This window comes from Engystomops pustulosus, chromosome 3 (genome assembly GCF_040894005.1).
Source record: "Engystomops pustulosus chromosome 3, aEngPut4.maternal, whole genome shotgun sequence".
NCBI lineage: Eukaryota > Metazoa > Chordata > Amphibia > Anura > Leptodactylidae > Engystomops > Engystomops pustulosus.
The window spans coordinates 101,394,430-101,420,781 of record NC_092413.1 but is presented as its reverse complement, the minus strand read 5'-3'; the positions used below and the strand labels follow the sequence as shown (position 1 = coordinate 101,420,781).

The window sequence follows — 26,352 nt, the reverse complement described above, 5'->3', positions numbered from 1 at the left end:
GTAAGATGAATAAAATGTAATAAAGTATATAGACAGGAAACTATTAAATAAAGTGCTATGGGTCCATTTATTGTGACGGCCTATTGCAATTACACTTAGTAATCCCCCAAATTATTGGGCCACAGTAATAGCATAGCCCTGCATTATATTCTTAGATTTCCCTGTTTATTACACTAGGTAAGAAAGTGGCAAAATATAGTCAGTGGTGGATTGGTATATATCAAGGACTGTTGACCCCCTAATGCATAGCTCCACTGTGGATTGCCTAGCTCGTAGTCAATTTCTTCTCCTTTTGCAATAGCTTTAAACTCTATTGTGATCTGTGGAAACACATACTTAAATACAAGGAAGGAGAATGCTGATCCCTGCAAGTACTTGAATTTAACCCCTTCCTGGATTTGGACATTCCTGAACATCCTGTTGTGGAAGAGGGAGTATGAAGATGGCTCAGAGGCTGAGCCCTCCTCATACTCACTGGGTGTTTGCTGCATAATGCAGCAAACACCCATCGCTAACACCTGCAATCATTTATGGTACAATTTTGAAGCCAACAACAAAGGTGCTAGAGCCATTTAAGTGTCAGTGGTGCATCGGCACAGCCACGTTGCATACAATTGTCTGTGATGATCGTAAGTCAAACTCCCAGGCCTGTCTTTAGGCAATATTTGTAACGGTCTGTGAGTAACAGACCAAAACAGATGTAGTGCAAAATCCCCATATTCAGCAATTCAGTAGTATTCAGTACATGGTGGTAGTGAACAGACAACCTAGGGTTCAAGTGTCTTGGGTGGGTCTAAAAATACAGCAAAAAAAAATAAAAAAGGTTAAAAAAATTCAAACTACAAAAAAACCTGAAAAGTTAAATCAACCCTCTTTCGCTATAACTGATAGTTTTACGGCGTCTTTATGGCCAATTTATCAAAATTTTAAAACAATAATTCCCAGTGGTAAACCTCATAATGGAAAATAGCACTCAAAGGTCAGAATCACCACTTATTTGCCAAAAAGGCATCATATAATCAAAAGATCATACAGTCCCCAAAATGGTAGCAATGAAAACATTATCTCATCCTGCAAAAATGAGAAAAAATGGAGAATATGTCAGAATATGTTAACACATATTCTATATAAATTTGTTATCCCTGTGATCATACCAAACCAAAGAATTAATCTGAGGTGTCATTTGGAGAACACAGTTAAAGTTCTAAAAACAGAGCCCACAAGAAAATGACCCAATTATTTTTTTTTTGCATTTGGAATTTTTTTCTAGTTTTCCAGTGCATGACATGGAATATTACACACTGTCACTAGGAAGGACAATTTTTTGCGCAGAAAGCAAGCCCTCACACAGCTCTGTACATAGAAAAATAAAAAACATTATGAGGAAAGAAAGATTTTTGAGGGTGGGGAGTAAAATTGGGGTGGGGAGTATTGCAACTTATTCCATTTCCCTGAAGGTGAACTTAAGTAAATGATGATCCAAGAGAAAGAACTGCAATGTAAACGAATGGCAACTGATAGCAATTGGGAAGTCGTGTCATGTCTGGAGATGAAGGATCCTCAGCAGTATATGCACATCTCACATTTGAAGAATCCCAGTTAATGAAGAGATGAGTAAACACGCTGTTTGCTACTGATTGCACAGTTGGCTTCTCAATATGTTTCTCAGATCGTTTTCTTTTCCAGCATTCAGTTATGGAGTCTTTTTTTTAGCCGCACTGTGTTTAAGTGACATACTGTCTGTGAGATGATTGCATGCTCTCTGATTTTAATTCACAGCCTGACACAGAGGTAAAATAGCAGCGCACTACAGAAGAAATGTTTTCAAATGACTTTTATTACTAGCTTGTTTGACTCTACCCCGGTGTATTTATACCAGGCAAGAGATTTATAAGAACAACCAATTTGGCTTGTATTATAGAAAACAACCTCTTGTTTAGAACAGATAAGCACAACGTGAAGATTGTGCAGGAGGTGGCATCGGAAAAATAAAGAATATCAAAACTACACAAGCCGAAAAGAAGAAATAAAAGAGGAGATAAACCAGAGCTGCTGATAAAAGCCGGTGCCAGAAGTAATTCAGGGTGAAACAGCCACCCTTCTATTCAAATAAAAAGAGAAATCGGTGTCCTCTTTGTAACAGTGTTAAGGAGCCTCTTTCTGCATTGCTATTGTGTGAAAGACTGCTGACTTATACATATTCATCATAACCAGGGGTTATAAAAAGTGCAAGTAAAAGTGCAGTTATACTCCTACTGCTAAAGAGGTAATAAAGTCTCAGCAAATAAAGCTTATTCTTTGTATAATGAAAAGCTAGACACTTGTACATGTACTTTTTGTATTAGTTCTTCACAGTTTTTAGTTTTCTCTTCTTGTCGCAATTTAGTAAGAACCTCATGTAGTTACAAAGTTATAAAGGCAGAACTTAGTAAGTTCAATACTTCGATATATTAGATATGAGTGAATAGATTTTTTTTTTCAGGCAAAACTTTAAAAGGCAATTTGAGTCTAGAAAGAAAGGATCAGATGACCTTGATTGGTAGCTAGGAGGATCTTCCCATAATAGCTTGCAGGCATTGCTTAGAAAGGGGGACCTTAGCTTTGATGTTGGTAATGATTCACTAATCTCTAAATGTAAGAGGGAACTCCCATCCAACTTAAAAATTCTTTATTCAATCTTTTCTCCCTCTTCAGATATCAATATCTTACCCCAGTATTTAAAGAAAATCTATCAACAGGATCAACAGGTACCCAACAGATGTTTAATTCAGATGAGGAGGCATCAGCAGACATCAACAGTTCATGTATGCACTCCCTTAAAGGCTACTGCACATAATTGAGCTATCGTTGGACCCAGGATCAACATACTATAGGTCAGGGGTCAGGAACCTTTTTGGCTGAGAGAGCCATTAACGTCACATATTTTAAAATGTTATTCCGTAAAAGCCGTACAATATGCACATTGCCCCCCCCCCCCAGTAGATAGGTAGTCTCAGTGTCACGGGTGCCCCTGCGATCTACGCCTCAGATTGCAGGCACACCCATGCCCCTGTCCGTGGCGGCGCTCCTTTCTGAGCTCACTCAACTCACCACTTCCCGGCTCCCCTCACGGCTCTCTGCATTCCCCGACAGATGCTTCATGCCTATGAGGAAGCTTTCCTTCCCATGTGTTGACCTCCCAATGTGACCCCGGACCTGTTCCTGATTCTGCTCCTTTGCTGCCAGCCCTAACCTCTTGCCCCGTCCCCGACCTCGCATCATTGCCGCCTGCCTTGACCGTCTGCCTGTTTCTGACCACGAGATTGCCTAGTGATCCTTTACCTCGACCTTGGATGCCACCGTGGACAAGTTGTGCCTGTGGAGTGACTTGGTGGTACCACACTGCAGCGAGACCATCCAGCTTTGCGGCGTGCTCTGCTGAAGATCGGGTGCCACTTAGATTCCAGTCCCAGGTGTCTGCTTACATCATCGTCCAAGGTGGTCCAGGGGGTTCACTACTCCAAATCCTGACACCCACCACATGGCTCCCAGTAGATAGGTAGTCCCAACACATACCGCCCAGTAGATAGGTAGCATCAGCACATACTCCCAGTAAATAGGTAGCCACAGCACATGCCCCCCAGTATATAAGTAGTCACAGCACATGCCCCCAGTAGATAGGTAGCCACTGCACATACTCCCAGTATATGTTTAGCCGCAGCACATGCCCCCAAGTAGATAGGTAGCCACAGCAAAAAATAAAAACGAATATTCACTTCCCAGCGCTCCCTGCAGCCAGCTCCCCATTATGGCGGCGATGGCACCTAGGTTGTACAAAGGACGTAGGCAGCGGTAACATTGCTTTCTGTGTTCAGTGATCAGTCTAGGAGACAGACAGCAGCCATCACTATTTATTAAAGATCTGCCTGAGAGCCAGATGCAGCCAACAGAAGAGCCACATCTGGCTCCTGAGCCATAGGTTCCCTACCCCTGCTATAGGTGGTGAGAATGGGTAAAGGTGCTGGATGACATGGCAGTGCAGCAGAAGAGCTGGGTTATTGCAGAGGAGATAAAGCCTTGTGGCACTCTGCTTATGCCTCATGAAGCACTTCAGCCTCAATATTTCAAAAGCAAACAAAGCTATGACCGGTGGTGGTATACATAGCCTCACCTGACATAGCAATTAGTTTAGGGATGTGGACCAGGGTATACATAAAGGGATATTCGCACTTGGGCAAATTTATGTTATTGTTTGTATGATGAAAAATGACACAAATTTTCAATATACTTTTTGTATCAATTCCTCAAAGTTTTCTAGATCTCTGCTTGCTGTTATTCGATGGAAAGCCTCAGTGTTTACTTCCAATGGACAGAAATCTGACCTTAGTCACACGGGTGCACAGCTCATAAGTATTACAGAGAGTAATCAGAGCTGAACGTTATAACGAGCCGTGCACCTGTGTGACCATGGACAGATTTCCGACCACTGGAAATAAACAACAAAGCTTTCTAAAGAATGACAGCAAGCAGAGATCTAGAAAACAGTGAGGAATTGATACAGAAAGTATATTGGAAATTTGTATAACTTTTCATTATTCAAATAATATCAATTACTCGCTGAAATGGGAATACCCCTTTAAGGTTAATTTAACAGGCTTTGAGCACATGGCTGCAGGACAATCAATAGCCTCCAAGGATGTGTGTGCCTCATAAGTGAAGACTACTAATGTATGTATCTTCTTTCAGAGATATTTTATAATATATAATTTATTTTTTATTTTCTAAACTAGAAAAATATCATAAAAATAAACTGACCTGTGGGCTAAGTTCTCTTATGACATAACATAAATGATGGCTAGACTGCTCATTTTATATGTCTGTTCTAGTTTACAGTTGATAAATGTACTGCCTTACAATAATCATGAAAAATTGCTATGGTGAAAAACATTTAAATTATATCAATGCAAGATTTGAAATCAATACTAATTTGTATAATAAAACTGCTGAAATCTTTAAAATTACTATAACAACATTTGTCACCATGCTATTTTACATAAGCATTCTCTTAGATTCTCTTTTACTCTTCAAAGAGCATCAATGGATATTTCAGGATGCATTTCAGCCCATCCGTTATCAGCTGATTACAGGCTGGTGGACACATTACAGCCCATTTCAGCCTGTTATTCGTTGATAAAGGCTTTTGGAGAGCCGAAACGTGTCCTCTAATATGCATTGATGATCTTTAAAGGAAACCTACCACTGGTAATGGTAGGTATTAGCTGTAAATACCGGGCACCAGCTCAGGGTGAGCTGGTGCCGGAGCTTACCTTTGCTAGTGTTTTAAATCGCTATATCGTGGTTTAACCCTTTCAGGACCTAGCCCTTTTTTGTTTTTTCATTTTCATTTTTTACTCCCCATGATCAAAAATCCATAACTTTTTTATTTTTCCATGTACAGAGCTGTGTGACGGCTTATTTTCTGCGTAACAAATTGCACTTCATAGAGATGGTATTGAATATTCCATGCCGTGTACTAGGAAGCGGGAAAAAAATTCCAAATGCAGTGAAATTGGTAAAAAAACGCATTTGTGCCGCCTTCTTGTGGGCTTGGATCTTACGGATTTCACTGTGCACCCCAAATGACATGTCTACTTTATTCTTTGGGTCGGTACGATTACAGGGATACCAAATTTGTATAGGTTTTATAATGTTTTCATACATTTAAAAAAATTAAAACCTCCTGTACAAAATTTTTTTGGGGGATTTTGCCATCTTCTGGCGCTAATAACTTTTTTATACTTTGGTGTACTGAGCTGTGGGTGGTGTCGTTTTTTGCGGATTTTGATGACGTTTACAATGTTATCAATTTTAGGACTGTACGACCTTGTGATCACTTTTTATAGAATTTTTTAATTTTTTTAAATGACAAAAAAAGTGCCATTTTCGAATTTGGGCGCGATTTTCCGTTACGGGATTAAACGCAGTGAAAAACCGTTATCATATTTTGATAGATCGGGCATTTTCGGACGCGGCGATATCTAATGTGTTTATGATTTTTACTGTTTATTTATATTTATATCAGTTCTAGGGAAAGGGGGGTGATTTGAGTTTTTAGGGTTTTTTATTATAATTTTTTTTTTTTTACTTTTTTTTATTTTTATTTTTAGTACTTTTCAGACTTCCTAGGGTACTTTAACCCTAGGGGGTCTGCACGATCCTATCATTTACTGCCATACTACAGTATGGCAGTATATGGGGATTTTACTCCTCATACATTACAATGTGCTGACAGCACATTGTAATGCATGGGTTAACCAAAAGTAGCCTCGGGTCTTCGCGAGACCCGAGGTTACCATGGCGACGGATCGCCGTTCCCCGATGACGTCACGGGGAGCGGCGATCCTTGAAAAGATGGCGGCGCCCACGCGCCGCCATGCTTTTGAAGCCGCCGGCAGCATTGCCGGCGGCGATCGAGGTGAAAACACCCGCGATCGGTGCTAGCACCGATCGCGGGTGTTACCGGTAAGCCTTTGCTGCAATATGCAGCAAAGACTTACCGGCTATGGAGAGGGCTCAGCGCGTGAGCCCTCTCCATGCACCCGCGGGTTAAACACATTTTGATGAACAGACCCGAGGTAGCTTCTGCGCATGCGCAGTAGCTCCGGCATCGGAGCTGTGGCCGCACAGCCGTGCCTGCATTCATCCAGCTTCTCGGATGAGGAAGATCTCAGGGTAGGAGGAGCAAAGAGGCTACTGTGGCGTGGAGTAGCCGCGACGTGTAGCCTCATCTCCGGCTACTCCACGTCCCAGTAACCACTTTACAAAATTTACATATTAGGGCAATAAAGTTTTCAAAAAGATAGCGGGGATGTGAGGATTAGCTCTAAAAAGAGATATCCTCACATCCCATACATGCACCTACCACCCATTCTACTTTTAGAATCGTGGTGGTAGGTTCCTTTTAACCCACTAACGCATCAGGACGTAACTGGTAAAAATGATCAATAAACCCACACATGAATTCTGTGAGAGGTGTAATTTCCAAAAAGAGGGAACTTATTAAAGGACTTCTACCATTGACTTGATAGTAGATGTGTATTACTCAACACCTCGTTCCATCTCTGAAAGTATGGATTTTCTTTTGTTATAGCTTTGAATGGCCACATTTCTTCGAAGTAAAGGTTTATACAATATTAAAATCAACCTTTTCTGGTACCTTGGGGGCTTTTCATATACCTAGTGATGCCTGTGAAAAATGACTTCAAGCTCAGCCCTCCCATTACTAGCCAGTGCTCCCCTACCTTTTGCCAGGTAGTCCCTAGAGATGGTCCATGACACAAGTCATCTAACAACTCTTAAATTGTATTTTAGTATTTGCCTATAGATTATTATTTTCCAGAACCCTCTTCATTTGTGTCTTAATCTTTTTGGCATATTTAAAATGTATTGCATTCAAATATATTCAATCAACAGAAGAGAGAACCTAATAGAGCTAATGAAGTCTCACATTTATTAGTTCACTCGTCATTAGACTGATTAGGAGAAAGGACGTCTTATAAAAAATAAAATAAAAGTTATGTAAAGTAAGATGTGATGATCTTTAATATTTCGATGCAAACCGATGTCTTGAGTCAACTACAAAGTACTTCACTAGTTATATTACCTGCCCAACTGCTTTATTTTAGTAGACAACTTTATATATACAGAACCCTTGCAGAATTGTAGTACCCAGTATTATAGTCTCCAGCAATAATCAGTCCTGCACACAAAGTGGTCCTTCATGTCAGAAAACCACAAGAACAGCATCAAAAAAGCACAGTAAATCTGCACAGGTTGGTAATCATTTTCTATATGAAATACATGAGAATTTAGAACTGTTTTAACAGCCAACTAAAAATCAGGATCTTTGTGTCTGAATAAAATGAACTTGATGGCCCACATTACGTATAGAGTTTGCACCAGTTTTCTGTTTGACTTTGCACTAACAAGAATGTGCAAACTGCTTGCACCTGTATTTATAAAGTATCTTTGCCAGTTTTGTGTCGCTGCTGCACTATGTACAACAAAACAGAAAAAAAGTGCACCTAAAGTGTAAGTGCTGTGTCATACTGTGTGCCACATTTATTACCGACATGTGCCACAATTCTGCAGCATGAACTAAGTGCTCCACAAAAAAAATGGTGCACACTTCCCGAGCAGTGCAGGGGTCACCAGATTAATGAAGACCATGTGCCAGTTTTTATTAATCTGTTCACTCCACAGGCAAAATTCACATAGTACTAGTTTTGTTAAATGAGGACCAATATCTATGAATAAAATGCATGTCATTTTGACCCTTTATAATCACTCATAAGCCTCACTATGCCTGACAACCGCACCTCTTGGCTCCACCACGTTGTAAAATATTCAGGCCCCCTAATCTATATTCACCTCTCTGTTCCGGCCCCTTATCGTAGATCACCCTTCTGTCCCACCTGCTTTTTGTCACCGGCTGTCTGTTATAAGCAATTGGGAAGGAGGGTTAAATATATATATTATATATATTAAAACATATTAGAGCCAAGAGGTATTCTGTTGATGTCGGCTGGAGCACCTCAGTCTCATTAGCATATTTTTTTTACAAAGTTCTTTTTTCATGCATACAGTCATTCCGAAGCTAAAGAAAACAACATCCTGCAGCAGGAGCACGTATCATGCAGTGTGGTGAGGATAGTCTATCATCAGTAGTTCTGATGGTCGGTGGCCTTTAACGAATAAGAAATGTTAAATATATAATACAATACCTTTTTTAGTGGGCGGTGAGGATACCATGGCTTTTACTGGAGAAATAGCAGGAGTCATTGGCTGCTTACCAGCTGTGAATGATAAACAAATATAATCAATTACAGCAAAACGATTTATCAAAGTGCAGAGGTTGAACTCCTAATTGCCAGTTATAACTTCAAACTAACCATGTCTTCAATGTATGAACATGCAGTTATTGACAAGGATTGCCCACAAGACTCTTAAAGAGAACCTGCCAATTAAATTGACCAACCCAAAATAAAATTTTTCATTAAAAGCTATGATAAAAATGTGTCCTCATCCCTAAATACCTTTCCATGGCTTCAATGTTAAAAAATCAATTTTTAAACATATTCAACTTAAACATATGCATATTAAATTTTACTTGCATTGCCTGGCCTTCTTGTTGATAACTGACAGGTCTCACTGATAGGACATACATCTGTGTGGAACATTGAGAATGAGCTCTGTTTGATCGTTGGGCACTGTATGTCATGTGACCAGGGTGATGTTATCTTTACCCTGTTACATTTGCAATATCTGCCCCATGTATGTATCTGATCACATGAAATCACATCATGTCTCCATGGAGGCATGAGGAGGATTAGAAATTTGGGGAGGCATGTTGTGATTTCATGTGAACAGATAAATACATAGGGTAGACATTGCAAAATGTAACTAAGTAAAGGACCATAGATGACATCACCCTGGTCACATGATGTTAAGTGCTGAATGCTCAGAAGAGACATGGGTCATGGGGAGGAGTACATGGGTGGGGCTGGAAGTTGTTTTATGGTGATGTAAGGGAAACTATTTTTAGCTAAGATAAAGGTGTCACTTAGTTAATAGGGCTTTATGGGATCTTCCTTATCATCAATTAGATGTTTCCAGTAGATCAGACACCATGGTCAATGTAGCATGTATTATAATTGCACAGGGGAACAAATAAAACACATTTTTCATTCTCTTCTCTTCACATTTTCTTCTGCTCATCTTTACATGGAAGAATTGCCTTGCAGGAGACAGGTTGTTGCTAGGGAAGTGCTGGGTGACAAGTTTATGCTCAGCAGTATATCCTCTGTTACTTTTTTGTATGTCACACTGCTTCAGTTAAAAAAATGGATAAGAACGGTACTGATAGCAGAAAAAGATTAAGCAATCGTGGCAGCTGTCAGTCCAGGCCAATTCCAACCCCATGATACTAATAATATTTTTCTGATGTTTTGTTTTTGTAAATGGTTCTTTTAATAATAGGACTACACAACCTTTCTACAACCTTCTTAATATCATGGCTATAGACTTCTTTGGACCTAACTATACTTCTGAATTCATGGGGGCACAAAGAGGCCTTACATTTTAGCACTGATTGGGAGAAACGTGCCCATTACTTCATAGTACAGATCTTAATTTGCTTTGTATGGATCTATCTATTGGATTCTACATGCACAATTGTTGACATCAACACTTGTTTAAATATGCAGTCTTGTCTTAAAAGCAGGAGGGCAGTCATGCCATGCCAGTAATTACTGCACCCCAGAGCTTAGAAAAATAAGAGTAAAGAATATGGAGAACTAAATGCAGATAATATGTAAGTAGTCCATGAAACACAGGCAATGCATTAAAAACATTGATTAATAAGAACAACTGAGTTTTAGGAAACTTTAAAACTTGTTTTACTTGTCAAATGATATCAGATGAAGATGGCTTTCTCATAGCCAGGTTTACTCTTTATTCCTTCCTATACTTCCTGAAATAATAGAGCTCCATTGACAGCCATCCTGAGTCTATCCATGTAAATAATGTATTACTGCTTATAAAATGCCATAGCCACATATAGCCGCACATACAACCTGCAGGATGAAGGATTTCACATATTAAGCAAAAACTCAGAATTTTCATCAAAAAATGCTTGATAAAATGATGATAAATGTAAACTTTAATGTGATAGTATCCTGCAGTTTAAAATGAAAAATATTATATTTGGATCGCGTGACGGGATGACGTGAGTACACGCCGCTCCGCCTCCCGATGTCCGCGTCATAGAGATGCCGGTCTGACATGAGTGTCTCCTGCTGATCTGTTGCTCCCGCTCCCGCCCAGCTTGTTTGGAATGCCGGACGCGCCACCTTACGCTGCTTCACTAGCTGTGTAGGCACGCATAGCGGAGACCCTGGATGGAACCCCGCTGCACACCACTGTCTCGTGTGAGCCCCGGAAAGCCGAGCAACGCGGTGCTGGGAGTGGAGACCGAAACTGGCCGCTGCCTAAATGCCGCAGATGTGAAAACGGCGAAAACTCTTTAACACGCCGGTGAAGGAGTGGGGAAAGGAGTGTCCTGGGCTGCCCGCTGGGACGTGTGCTTTGCTCCCAGGAGTGACTTCCTACGTGCGGGTGCCTTGCTGTGGCCGGGCATCGGCTCGGAGACTGGACCACCGAGGAGCTTGCACCGATTCATTCTCTCCAAGACCCAGGTTTACTACCGAACCGCTAATCCACCAGGTGCTCAGCATTCATCTGAAACGGTAACACCTTGCTTTTTCACTACTTGCCAGAGACATATGCATACTTTGCCTGAGTTTGGTAAGACGCTTATCTACTTAACGCTTGTTCAAGATACTCTGCAAGTTTACTAACTCGCCCAGATTGGGGCCTATCATTGTACTAACATCTGGCTAATAACTGGCTAATAACTTTTTTTCCAAGTTTATGCTATAACTCCATTTCTTCCGCCTGAATATATGCCACATTATATATTGTACTAACTTGCTGCTTCTGGAACGTTGCTACATAGCATAATTTACTAACCCTCTGTTCTAAGGCCTTCTGGATTCAGGCTACACAGCAGGACTTACTAACTTCAAGTTTATGCTACAACTCCATTTCTTCCGCTTGAATATATGCCACATTATATATTGTACTAATTTGCTGCTTCTGGAACGCTGCTACACGGCATAATCTACTAACCCTCTGGCTTAAGGAACGCTTTGCTGAGAGTTCCCCTTTTTTTTTTTTTTTTTTTTTTTTTTGTTTTGTTTTGTTCAGGATACTCTGCAAGCTTACTAACCCTCCCAGGTTGGGGCCTATCATTGTACTAACATCTGGCTAATAACTGGCTAATACCTTTGTCTTCAAGTTTATGCTATAACTCCATGCCTTCCGCCTGAATATATGCCACATTATATATTGTACTAACTCGCTGCTTCTGGAACGCTGCTACGCAATATAATTTACTAACCCTCTGTTCTAAGGCCTTCTGGAGTCAGGCTACACAGCAGGACTTGCCAACTCCAAGTTTATGCTATAACTCCATCTCTCTCGCCTGAATATATGCCACGTTATATACTGCACTAACTTGCTGTTTCTGGAACGCTGCTACACAGCATAATTTATTAACCCTGTGTTCTAAGGCCTTCTGGATTCAGGCTACACAGCAGGGCTTATTAACCCCTTGCTTTAAGGAACGCTTTGTTAGGGTTTTTTTTTTTTTTTTCTTCCTACAAATCATTTTGCCCCTTGGTTTCTACGTTTGGAAAATATACATATGGACTGAGCTGGGGTTACAAAACAACCTCGCTGATTTACAGGATTTATTTTCTGTGGTTAAAGTTTGCACTTATAACTGTTGTGTGACAAAATCTGCCAGAATCGCTGAGGTTGGCTCTCCAAGAGGAGCGGGGTACGGCTCCGGTTTGGATTTCAGGGCCTAGCATACTGTTATTTTCTCTTAAGTTATAGTGAAGTGCGGACCTAGCAAATCGGGGATTAAGCAAAGGGATGTGTTAACTTTGGTTGGCCGTAGCTGGAAGTAGCTGGAAGTTATACCTTGCCCCTACAGCGTTTAGCCCCGAGGCATTAATCCAGCTAAATCCATCTTTTGGTGTACAACTAACAGCCTCTGGCCGGTCCCGGTTTAAAGGAAAACTTGATAATAATCTGTTATAAGGTTTTTCTTGTATACGTTATATACCAGGCGGTAGAGGCCATCCGGGTCTGCTGAACTACTGGCCTCTGTATATGGCATTAGCATAAGTGGTATAGGTCATCCCACTCTGTCATGGCGCCAAAAAAGCCAGAAAGGAGGTCAGGGGGGTTAGATAAAATGTGGAAAGCATCCCCAACGAAAACAAGACAAATTAGTAAGGAGGACTCCCACCCCCCAACCTCCAGTAATATAGGGTCTAATCCCTCAGCTAATGAAGACTCCAACCCTGCAAGTGAGGAGATTCTGGCCCAGATTCTTGCCACGGTTCAAGAGACTAAAACATCTGTCTCAGAGTTAAAAAAGGAGGTTGGCAGTATTAGCTCCGACATCTCGATAATGAGGGAGGATTTGAATTCACTAAGGGATAAGTTTAAGGGGGTGGAGAAGAGTGTTAGGAAAACTGAGGAAGATATTAAAACGATCCAGAAAGGCATGAAGGAATTGAGGGAAGAAAACGGTCAGTTAAAAGAAAAGTTGTTAGACCTTGAGAATCGGTCAAGGAGGGCCAATATAAGAATAATTGGGTACCCAGAGGAGCCTTCTGAAGGGAATATGACCACTAACATACAGAAATGGTTATTGAAGGTATTTGGTAGCGAAGAGCTATCTTCTAATTTTGCAGTGGAAAGAGCACATAGAATTCCCTTCCAGAAACCCATACCAGGGGCACCCCCTAGGACAATTCTGGCTAAATGTCTCAACTCACAAGACAGGGATTATATTATCAGGAATTCGAGAAAGAAAGAACAAGAGATGATGTTGGATGGTAAAAAAGTGGCCATTTTCCCAGACTTCGCGAGGGAGACACAGAAACTGAGGGCTAGCTACAAGATGGTAAAAAATAGGCTGCACGAGGCAAATATACAATTCTCCCTGCTTTTTCCGGCCAAGCTGAGGGTCATCTATAAAAATAAAACTTGTTTCTTTTTGTCACCAGAGGAGGCCTCAGAATGGCTGGAAAGGCAAGGGATTTAGATAGGGGGCAGGGAGGACAGATAGAGTAGGGTAAAAGAAAGAGGTCTGCTGTAAAGGGATATCAATGAACATTATACACTCAAGAAAGATAGTTTAACGGACGTCAGGAGGGCGATGTTAGAAATGGGACCCTCTTGTACGATGGTACAAGCGGATCAAGTTGGGGTAAGGGGGGGAGGTGGGAGGGGTTATTGGCAAGAGAGGGGAGGAGTTGGGGTTTTTTTTTGTTTTTTTTTCCTTTTCTTCCTGTTTATCTCTTTTTGAATGGCGAAGGTAACAAGAGTTTTGTGTTGGAATATTAGAGGTTTGAGTGATAGGAAACGAAGATGTGCAATATTTGATGTAATAAATAAACATCTGCCTGCAGTGGTAGTACTGTTGGAGACCCACTTAACTCCAGACTTAGGATGTAGAATAAAAAAACGTTGGGCTGCATGGGAATTTCACGCATATGGGGGTAATTACTCTAAGGGAGTCTCGGTCTTGATCCATGGTAGTATAGACTTTAAATTATTCGATAAAAAAGTGGACAGTGAGGGTAGGTTCATATTTTTACACTGCACTCTGAATGAAACAGAGTACCTTTTGGCCTTTTTGTACATTCCTCCTCCTTCCTCGTTGAGGGTTCTTTTGGAATTCGCCCACTTTACTAAGGATAAAAGCTGTAGTAGAATCTTGATTATGGGTGACTTGAATATGGTCTTTGACCCTATGCTTGATCGCCTTAACCTTGAGGGGGAAACAAAAGTAAACCCCAACGAGGGAATAAAATTGAGAAATTTTTGTCAAGACATGGGTTTGCAGGACATATGGAGAGCAAAATACGGGGAAAAGAGGGCCTTCTCCTGCCATAATAAATCCTGTAATACTCTGTCCAGAATAGACCACGGGTTGGCTAACTCGCAGGTAGTGAGGAACATTTCCAGGATGACATATGAACCCATTGTGATTTCAGGCCATGCCCCAGTATTGGTTACGTTGGGGGAGCCATCATTTAGTCGGGGAAAGTTTAAACTGAACCCCCACTGGTTAACTCTCCTTGAACCCAGCCTGGATCTAAAAATGATTATTAGTGATTTTTGGGATAGAAACATCAATACTGCAAGTACATTAGCAGTCTGGGATATGCTAAAACTACATATTAAATCTACTCTTTCTCATGCTATTAATGTTAAAAAGAAAGACTTTAGGAGGAAAGAGGCTGACTTAAAAAAACAGGTAGATGAAACATCAAAGAACCTAAGTTCTCCTGGAGACAGTACGAAAACACAAGCATATAAGAACGCTAGGCAAAAATATGAAGACTTTCTAATAGAAAAAGCCCAACACAAACTGTTCTTCGCAGGACAGCGCAATTTTACAGAAAAAGGGAAACCCGGTAAACTTTTAGCCAACATGATTAATAACAACAAACATGGGAATAGGAGTATCTCAGCTATTAGAGGGCATAGAGGACAAATATGCAGAGAGCAACAAGAGATACAGAAAGAATTTAAACTCTTCTACCAGCAGATTTATGAGTCTGCAGGGGATAAAGTTCGATCGGAAGATATTAAAAGATACTTGCAAGACATTAACTTCCCGCGCCTGACTGGAAGGGAGGCAGAAATGTTGAACTCCCCGATTACGTTGGAGGAGCTGGAAGAGACGATTGACTCTTGTAGTGTTGACTCCGCTCCAGGCCCAGATGGCCTCCCTTTTTGCTTATATAGGAGACACAAGTCAGTATTGGCCCCAATGATGTTAACTACAATACAAGAAATTCTTAAAAGGGGGAAAGTTACAGATTCTATGTCCGAAGCCATCATCATTCTTATCCCAAAAAAAGATAAGGACTTGTTAGACCCTGGAGCATTCAGACCTATCTCACTTATCAACACCGATGCTAAAATTATAGCAAAGGTGTTGGCTAGACGCCTTAAGAAGGTAATCACCACCATCATTCACGAGGACCAGAGGGGATTTGTTCCAGGTGGGAACGTGAGTGACTGTCTGAATAGACTGTTTGTTTCTATAGAGAAGGGGAAGGGAGACCTTCGCTCGATCCTGTCACTAGATGCGGTCAAAGCCTTTGACAGGGTCGAGTGGGGGTTTCTATGGGAAGTAATGGACAGATTTGGGGTCGGAGCGAGTTATATAAAGTGGGTAAAATGTTTATACAATTCCCCAAGGGCTAGGATAGGTATTAATGGCAGCGAGTCGGAATGTTTCCCTCTTGGCAGAGGTACGAGACAGGGGTGCCACCTCTCCCCCCTCCTCTTTGCCATTTTTATCGAACCCTTGGCCATCAAAATAAGGGCCCATGCTGGTATAAGAGGAGGGGGAAGTGGTGGTTTGGAGGACAAACTGAGCCTGTACGCGGACGACATTCTGTTGTGCCTGCGGGACTCGCCTCTGTCAATAGCTAATGCAGTAAATACAGTGACAGAATTTGGCCAGTTTTCGGGCCTGGAGATTAATTGGAGCAAATCAGGTCTGCTGCCCCTGGACGGGAATAAGATAGAAGATCTAGAGCTAGGAATCAAAATGAGTAGTCAGGACTCATTGAAATATCTTGGGATTCTGATTTCAGCAAAAGTGCAGGATTTCGAACTATTAAATCTGAAACCTCTTATCAACTCAGTTAGGAGCAGGGTCCACATTTGGGATAGACTCCCTCTCTCCTTTTCGGATAGAATAGCCCTTATAAAAATGGTCCTTCTACCACAAATTTTGTTCCTTTTGACTTCATGCCCGATCTGGATTGATAATTAATTTTTTAAAGCAATGGAAGCGCTTTTTAATGAATTAATTTGGGGGCGGAAGCGAGCTAGAATTAAAATTGGTTACTTATATAGACCCTCTGGGGAAGGGGGATTGGGGATACCTTTTTTGCAGGGCTATTTTATAGCGGCTCAGATGTCCCGGATAGTAGGATGGAAGGAGCAGGATGAATCATTGAAAACTTGGGGTATGGAAGAGGGGAAATTTTTTACAGTGTATGAATTATTGGAAAGGGGGGTAGTGCCGAATAATAAGGATTTATATACAAATAAAGAGGTGATACACAAAGGTTGGAATTTGATGAAAAAAATCATTCACATGAACGGGATTACAGAAGATACACCATTGTGGCACAATCCCCATTTCCCTGAACTTAGTAATCTCCCTGATCCCATTTTTTGGGAAAGGAGAGGGGTTCGCCTCTTCTCCCAGATATTGGAGAACGGAGTAGTGCTAAGCTTTCCTACACTTCAAATTAAAGTGGGTTTGAATAATGGGGATTTTTTGAGATATGCACAATTGGCACACGCAATTAAAGCAATAAGGTTTCGTAGAAGCATAAAATTAGAATCACACCCATGTATAGACTTTATTAAAAACACTGAAAAAAAAAAGGGTCTGGTCTCGGGGCTGTATAAACTTTTGATAAAAGGTATGTTTTTATGGGTTAGACACAAGGCACAAGATTGTTGGGAGAATGTGGTAGGTCAGTTAACACTACACGAGTGGGAGGGGATTTATAGGAATGTGAAGGTAGGTTCTATTAATGAAAACCACAGAGCCATCCAAGTTAAGATACTGTTTAGATTATATTATTCTCCAGAGGTGTTATATAAGATGAAAGTGAGGAGTGCATCAAAATGTTTCAAATGTGGAATAGAGGAGGCAGACTTCCTTCATACAATTTGGGCATGCCCCAAAATTCAAGGTTTTTGGGAGGAAGTTCATTTGCAAATAAACAGAATCCTAGAAATGGCCCTGACCCCTTCGATTAACTTAGCAATTATGGGATCGTTTAGGACCTGTGACAAAGTGAAGCAAAAGGAGAGAGCATTGGTACTAAAACTGATGACAACAGCGAAAGTTTTGATAGTGCGAGAATGGGGGAGTAGCAGGATTCCCACGGTGGATCACTGGTCTGCTCTTACACAGAAGATCAGAAGATATGAACAAATTTATTTCGACAAATGTGGGTCCAGGGGGAAATGGCTGGAGATCTGGAGTAAATGGAAATAGGATAGACTCCCCCTTCTTTTCCCCGGGTTTTGTTTTTTTTTTTTTTTTCTCTCTCTTGCCAGGGTGGTAGGGAAAGGGTGGGGGGAGGGAGTATTAAGATTTTGTACAAGGACAATGGTGGGTTGTTAGAATGGTAAAAATTTTTATGGTAGGTTCATGGTAATGCGTAAATTATGGCCTTCACCGATCTATGCGTATGTCGGTGTTCGTTGCCATCCATATGCTGCAGCCAGAATTATACTAGGTATATGTCTTTATAACCCACCATGGGGTTTCATTTGTAATGTTTGGGGGAAGGGGAGGGGGGGATATGCTTGATCATGTGATTTTGTATTTTCCTGTTTTGTATTGGAATGTTATTGTTTTAAAAAAAGACAAATAAAATTGATTGCTAATTAAAAAAAAAAAATATTATATTTAATTACCGTATTTTTCGGCCTATAAGGCGCACCGAAAATCCTTTAATTTTCTCAGAAATCAAAGGTGCGCCTTATAGGCCAGTGTGCCTTATATATGAACTTATACAGAAATGTACTACAGACAAGATGTACTGTACATTTACCAGTGTTTAATAGCTCCATCCCAAGAAATGTCCTGCACCTTCCCACACTGTACACAGGGTCCCTAGCTCCTGAAGTGCCCTGGCACCACAACTAACATTGTGCCCATCCTGCCCTCCCCTAGCACGGAGAGACCAGAGCTGCCATAGTGCCGACCACGAGGCAATCATCATCATCACTAGTAAGAAATCCCCCATACCTGACAGCCTGTAACAGGGGAAAGAGAAGGAGCCACAGGGAACCCCACAGGAATAACATCCTGCCTGGGGAGGGAAGGAGAAGGGACAGAGGGAGACGCTTAATCCCTGCTGCATCACCCTGCATTAACCCCCAGCAGCCATACCTCTGAGATCGGAGCTCTCTGACACGCTGAAGACAAGTTTCCTAGGAAGTGTAGCTGGCTTGAACTGTGCACAGGTCTGCCACCTGCTGGTCATTTTTAGGTACTGCATTTAATCCCGCGCCTTATACTCCAGTGCACCTTATATATGAACCTAGATGTCTTAGCAGGCATTTATTAGAGGTGCGCCTTATACTCCAGTGTGCCTTATAGGCCGAAAAATACGGTAATAGAAAAAAATATAATCACGTGATTTTAAGATTTTGTCAGATTTGGCGAAGCAAGTGTAGAGACATCTCGTTTTTTCTTAAGTATATGCTTTAAATTGTGTATGGGCAACTCTCTAGTAGCACCTGTGCTCAAAAGTATTAGCCAATTTCTTTTTACTATTAACTATTTTAGATGAAGCCTGCCATGCTCACTGCTAAATGTATATAAAAAGTAGTTTAGGGAAATTCAGCAAGAAAAAAATGTCTTGATTTTAAATGTATTTTTTTCTGTATTTTATATCAGGTAAAATTAAAATGCCTTCTGACTTTATATCTAATAATGAATTTCATTAGTCAAAGCTTTTCTAAATCCATCATCCAAGTGAATATCTCACAAGGTGCTATTTGTTTTATTTAAGCAAGAACCTGACCTATATCCTTCAATAAAATGAAATATTCTGTCACTATGTTTTTACCCCTTCAAGAAAAATGTACTTGTTCACAAAAACCTTTGATGAAACCCAAAAGAATCTATCAGCAATACAGTTTTTATTAATGTTACAAAGTCCAGAATCCCATTAAAGGTACTAAATTAAAGACTCTGATTTGTTTGGCCGCTTGCACTGAAAATCACATATTGACATAGAAGATAGTAATGGATATAGCTGAACTGCAGCAGATCTGCAAGTTTCTTGCCACCAATATAAAAAAACAATCATATTCATGATAATAAAAACGCAGCGCTCAAACACAGCATGCTGCTGTAGCTGGGCGGGCATACGTGTGTGTGAATGTACCCTTAGCTGCTTTTGATGGTTTTACACTGTAGAAATTAGCAGAAAGTGTCTAGTACTTTCTTTTAGTACCTACATGAGACTAGGTAACAAGTATTCAAATGTGGCATTACAGAGTCACATGTTCAAACTGCTCAACTCTGATTGACCATCACTTACTCTTTTATTACAAAGAACAATGTACCATCTTAAGTAAATTGCCAATGACACGGTACCTGATCCAAGTTGAATGAGCTTAGATCTATGAATTGGAAAAGGAGCTTTTTATTAAAGGGAATATGAACGTCTGACACAAAAACCCATAATGCTATAAGTAAATTGATACAACAAAACTCTATGTCATTACTCACAAAATGGAGCTTAAATAGTTTGATTTTATGATTTACAATATGTATGGCCTCTCTAAAGTTATCACCACTGGAAATTACAAGTTCCTTGATCCTTTAGTTCTCAGTAACCCCTCCTCCCTCTTCTGCTCTAGGCAGATGCAATCTTCTGTCCTGTGTCTGCTCCATGTGGAGGAAATCAACAGACTAATTAAAGGGCCAGTAGGGTTTTACTTCTCAATTACAGTGTATGCCCACAGCATTTTCTGCTAAGGAGAGCAACATTTTAAATAACAATTAATTACATATTGGCTTATAATTTGAGTACCCTTTTGTATATAAATTATGCTTATTCCTGGAATACCCCTTCAAGTGTTTTGAGCCAAAGCCAGAAGAGTATTTAAAATTAATTGGATATATTTTATAGAGGAAGGACTTTTCATCAACTGTCATAACCATGGTTACCTATACTCCTCTACTTTCTCTTGTCCCTCTTCTGTAGCTAAATGGGGTAATGAGACTTTGTTCTCTTAATGTATGGGTCCCTGTCCACCAGTTATTAATGACATATATTAATATGCAATTAATTTAAAGGGTAATATCACTTTAAAATGGACTGAAGAAGGCTATGTGCAGCTAGAATCTGAATAAAAATTGTTTGTCAAAGACCGTGATACAAATTTTCTGAGTTTTCTTTACCTAACATTCTGCTTTAGCACCTAGGGATTCTGAGAGTTGTAGTTCTGTAACATCATCATAGTAAAAAGCTTTCCCTTGTACTATCAAAGGGACATAAAGATTCTTAATGTAGTGTGTTCTCTAAAAATGAGATATCTCTCAACAGACCTCAAGATCAGCCATAGAGTTAAAGCAGCCACTATAATGTGCTATTTATGAGCTATATATTCACAGGTCTAAAATCACTCAGGGTTTATTTAAGCAACATTACAGCGATATACCATTTTCAATTCACTTTTTCTAACCTTGTGCTGGGAATTCTCATCTGGAAAATCATATTTCATGTCACATCCAGAGGTCTGTTTTCTCATTTATACCCACCCATGCAGATAAATTCATCCTTGGCCAAGCCAGATTATTAGTTGTTCTGCTGTCTACCCAGCAGCAGTAAAATCAGGAGGCCTGCGATAATAAACGCTTCTCGCTTCTTGTACGGTGTGAAAGAACACAGAAAACTATACATCTTAGAATCTTTGATTGTTATGCTCACAAAAAGAAACCTTTCAATGAAAACTCCACAGACATAAATTGTACTTTATATATAAAGTTAATTGTTTCCCAGGATACTTACGTGAAATGTCTTCCTAAAGAGACTATAGAAGATGATTATATTTCTGCTAACATTAAAAATCACACTGCCAAATGTCTCATTATCTAGTGAATGCAGGAAAGACAATAAAAACATATTGAATCGTCTAAACATTAATAGACAATCCATCTTCTAGATCTTCTTCATTTTTTTTCTCATTAACCCCTTAAGGACGCAGGTTTTTTCGCTCACTTTTCACTCTCCACCTTCAAAAATCCATAACGTTTTCATTTTTCGGTGTACAGAGCTGTGTGAGGGCTTATTTTGTGCGTAACAAATTTTACTTTTCTGTGATGTTATTTATTATTCCATGCTGTGTACTGGAAAGCTAGAAAAAAATACCAAATGTAGAAAAATGTAGGAAAAAAACACATTGTCATGTTTTTCTGGGCTCTGGTTTGATACGATCGTGGTGATACCAAATTTATACAGGTTTTATTGTGTTTTAATACATTTCCAAAAATTAAATGAATGTGTACAAAAAAGAAAAAAATGTTTGCCATCTTCTGACACTAATAACATGTTCATGCTTTAGTGAACGGAGCAGTGTGAGAGGTCATTTTTTGTGAAATGAGCCGACGTTTACATTGCTATTATTTTGAGGTCTGTGCGACATTTTGATCACTTTTTATTCCATTTTTTTATGTGATGTAAAAGGGTGTAAAAGTCGCGTTTTGGATATTTGGGCACCATTTACATCTGCAATGTGTTCTTCTGTGAAGAACACATTGCAGATGTTTCCATACATCTGATAACTTATCAGAAGACATGAGTGCAGAAAGGTGTTCTTCACAATAGTATGTGAAGAACAATATGTGTGAAGAACACTTTGCTGATGTTTAATACGGGTCATTTTTGAAGTTCCATGAATATTCCATTGAATAAAAAAAATGAAGAAACAGGACTGACTTCCCTATTTGACACATTTTATTGGTCCCCTTGAAAAATTCTCGAGTCTCCCATTGAAACGAGCACTCGAGCATTGGAAAAAGTTCGACTCGAGTAACGAGCACCTGAGCATTTTAGTGCTTTCTCATCTCTAGTCATAAGCATCTCAATGCTTTAAAACCACTTTAAGCTGTGCAGGTTATTATAAAAGACCCCATGTACACACTATGAACATTCTTCTCAAAGCACCTTTTTATTGTGTACATGTGATTGGGTTAATAAGGTTTAGTCTACCACAGAGTATTGCATTGTTAGTATAAAGGTAGTCAGATTATTATTTATGTATAGAATGTGTTGCTGTGATTCTGTGGCTTACTTATAGAAAATACATTAATTGTTACCGATTCATTAAGTTGTGTGCTAGTTATACTCTTAGTCTGGTTTATAGAACTACTGTTTCTTTTGTCTTCTGTTGAGGATTGTTTGCACAAAAAGGCCACATTATTTAAACAGAATCTTTGACTTGCCTGGATGCATTATCCAAGGCTACACACATTATCTGTGCTTTAGGTTTTAGAAGGTCAAATGATGACAACAGTGAAATGTAATTTTGTAGAAATGTTCCTTTCCTATCAGCTTTCCCAGTTATGGATTTTTCTTAAAAAGACCAAGGTGTTCATGCTTAGAAATGATTTATAACCACCTTTTGCTCAGGACCAAAGTGTATAAACATGTACTTGCTATACATACTGATAGATCTCTTTCTCTCATGTGATGAATTGTCCTGGCTGTCTGATAACATTTGTAACGTGGTTGTGACTTTTAACAGTAAGTAGTTCTAGATTGAGATGGAGGATATTGTTTGCATATTTGACATGCTAAACTGCATGGTTGTGTGCTCTTAGGTATCTGCACTGTATAATATACAGTTTTTCAAGATAATGTCAAAACATTTTTGTGCTGAAATTAAATTACTATAACATAGTCATATATGGCCAAAATGGAGCAAAAGGCAAGAATATTCAGATTCATAAACCATAGTTTGATATTGTCACAGTGAAGAAAACCTTAGTACAATTATTATCTAATTATAATGAATATCATGCAATTAACTAAAGATTAGTACTCAAGTAAGCCTTAATTTGTTGTGCTGTTAGGTATATGCATTGTATTAACATGTAGTTTATAAACTGTCCATTTACTTTGTATCCTAAATATAGAGGAATCGCTAGATGTGCTGTACAATATTATATAATGGTTTTAACATATTCAGTGGCTATTGTAAATATGTGAACACTTTTACTATCATAAATACAAAAGTACATAAAATTTTGTATAGGTTAGAAAGAAAAAAAGAAACATAAGAGTAAAAAGAAAAAAAAAACACCAGCAAAAGAAAATCATAATAAGCAGGTTGATATATTACAATACCAAATAGTTTTATTCTCTTTTAATACCCCTTCAATTCTTTACACATTCTCCTCTATTTATTTTTCCCTATCCAGAGATACCATCCCACCCTGGGTACTTTCTTTTGATTAATCACCCCTCCTTCACTCATAATTAATTCAGTAGACTTTAACTCATTCATCTTGAGTATAACATTCTCTTTCAGGGGTGTAGATTATCACTTAATATATTAAGTAAAAAGATTTCGGGGGAAACTAATGTCTTAGCTTTGCATATTTCTTCAAACAAGTTTACCACTTGTGCCAAGTAGTGTGTTAGACATGGACAGCTCCACCATAAATGTAAAAGGTCTGCCGGTTTCCCACAACAAAGATTGTTTATATCCTTACAAATATCTGCTAGCTGTTTAGGAGAGAGCTACCATCTCGTCAACACATTTAAAAAACATTCTGTGCGGTTCAACACAGTTCAAATTGTTTTGGACCTCATCCAAGGAGAAAATTCAGTCCTTTAAAGAGATTGGATTTCCCAGCTCTTTTTCCACTTAATCTTGTATCCTAATTTGGGGTATCTGGGGTATCAAAAATAACTCTTTGATACATGAGTGATAATAGTGCCAGGCAATTAGCATGCCCCCTGTGGAATTTAGCATGAAAAACTCTGTGGGTCCCCTAACCATTCACTAATCAAGAGACTTTTCAGAGATTTTTTACCTACATCTACATCTCTATAACATGTCTTAATAGGATATTTGAACTTCATAAGTAGGGTCTCACATCTCACACCATGGCTATAGTTCTCAGGGGCTGGAGGGAGTTGCCTGGGATTAAGAAATTATTTTCAATAGGCAAATGTGCTATATTTACTTCTCTCCTGCCATTCGCTTCAGCATGGTATTTCCAATTACCATTGGTTTCTATACATACCCCAAGACTACCGTAGTGATGTCAAATAGACAGTAGGCCTATTGCAGACCTTATCCTAACAGCACTGAGGCCAGCCATGTCCTATCATGACATGATGTCACCAGTGAAGTATCTGTATAGAAACAAAGACTTGCAGCGATTGGAAGGGAGAAGTAAATATATTATTTTGTTATTTTATTTAAACTCCTGCGACCCTATTCTGATCCTTTTGACTGATTTCTTGTCTCAGTATTCTTTTAGCTTATCATACAGTACATCAGGATGCTGTGTAAACCTTTCCTGTTTGTTTACTTAAGTTGTACATTTCACGCACACTGGGAACTCTCTGTGGACCTTAATCTAGCTATCAAGTTAACATGAATACAAGCCTGTCATTTGTCAGTGCTTGACAGCCTTTGTATATATGATAATGGTCCCCAACACCAAGTGGACGTTCATTCAGTGATCCGATTCCAAGTGGATACATTTTAATATACATACCTGTCATTTAGCTGATCTGGTGATACAACATTGTGAACAGAGAAGGGTGAGACTATCACTTTCTGACATGCTTTATGGTGATGCATGCAACATCAAACCTATGACATGCCATTTAAGTCCCACTTCTGACTGCACCCTTTCTAGGTATCCAATAGGTGCAGAGCTCAGTTAATCTTATAAGTCAATGAGATGCAGGGGAATGGCATCCACATTACTAAAGCATTTATTTTACCACTGCACAAGTTAGACTGTCAGCTGTAGATGGGTCACAGTCGGCAGTTAAACCTTGTTAATTCCTTGATACAAAATTTTTTATTATATCAAGGCACTGTAAAACCGCCATTTACATATGCCAGCACCCTTGATGAGAATGGTTACATAATCAAATGAAAAGTGTAGGTCGGCATTACTTCAATTCATATATTGAAAATCTGAGTACAATAAGGGCAACTTGTTGCTACTGCAATATTAAGCATGGGATGTTCTTTTGGCGGAAATAGGGTTAAAAAGGCGCAAGGGAAGGGGAGCTCCTCAGTGCACAATAAACACTAGCTATTAAGAAGGACATAAGGTTACTGTGGCAATATCAGTTACAACAACTAACACTTTGGGTCAAAAATTCAGATATCCTATATGATAAATAATAACTTATATACAACAAATCAGTATAGATGTCACTTTTGTTGGGACACAAAGGGAACAAATAAAGCTCTGTCGATAAACCAGCACTATAATGTGCTCCAATCCAAATAGAAAACATTTCACAAACAAGTTGTATACAGAATAATACAGGTAGCTAGTCTAGCAACAAATAGTTCATAAATAAATACAGTCCAAGGTGAAATAAGAAACAAAGGAAAGATAGAATATTTAGTTCCTTTGCATATAACCCTGAGTTAGGATATGACTACCCTTGAATGTGTGTTGTTTGCATATTTTAATAAATATATTATATTTTGGCTTATGAGCCATGCTTAAAATATACGCTATTTAATGTTACATGTTTTCACTATGCTGATATCGGGAACAGGAGTTAGGTAAATTAGTTGATCACTCCAGGGGCCTCCTTTTCAAAAGGGGTGTGGCAACTTCTAGAACTGTATTCTAGAATATTTCACCAATAGAAAACAAGTCTGTTCTTTTTTAGACAAAAATGGGACACCCTTCCTCAACCAAAACCCCAATTCTCTCTTTACTACTGAGACATTTACAGAGTGGGATGCTACATAATGGTAGACATGTTCCTATCACAACCTTTTTTATTATGCATTTATGCAACAGGAAATTCCCATTTTAGATTCTTGATTCACCACCAGTCCATTAACTGATTCCAATCAGTCTAGAGCCACCCAGCACAGCTCCTTAATAGACAT

At 39.4% G+C, this 26,352-nt stretch overlaps 1 protein-coding gene across 40 annotated transcripts in view; it reads right to left on the bottom strand.

The window, feature by feature from the left end:
* The window catches only part of TRDN (triadin), a 478,227-nt gene that overhangs the window by 281,983 nt on the left and 169,892 nt on the right, over positions 1-26,352 (bottom strand). For all 40 annotated transcript variants that reach the window (XR_011854160.1, XR_011854161.1, XM_072141623.1 and 37 more), the window contains one exon: positions 8,763-8,834. Coding sequence is in view for 38 of the 40 variants with exons in the window: in XM_072141623.1 (XP_071997724.1) it covers positions 8,763-8,834 (72 nt within the window). In the remaining 2 variants the exon portion in view is untranslated. The remainder of the gene's footprint in view (positions 1-8,762; positions 8,835-26,352) is intronic.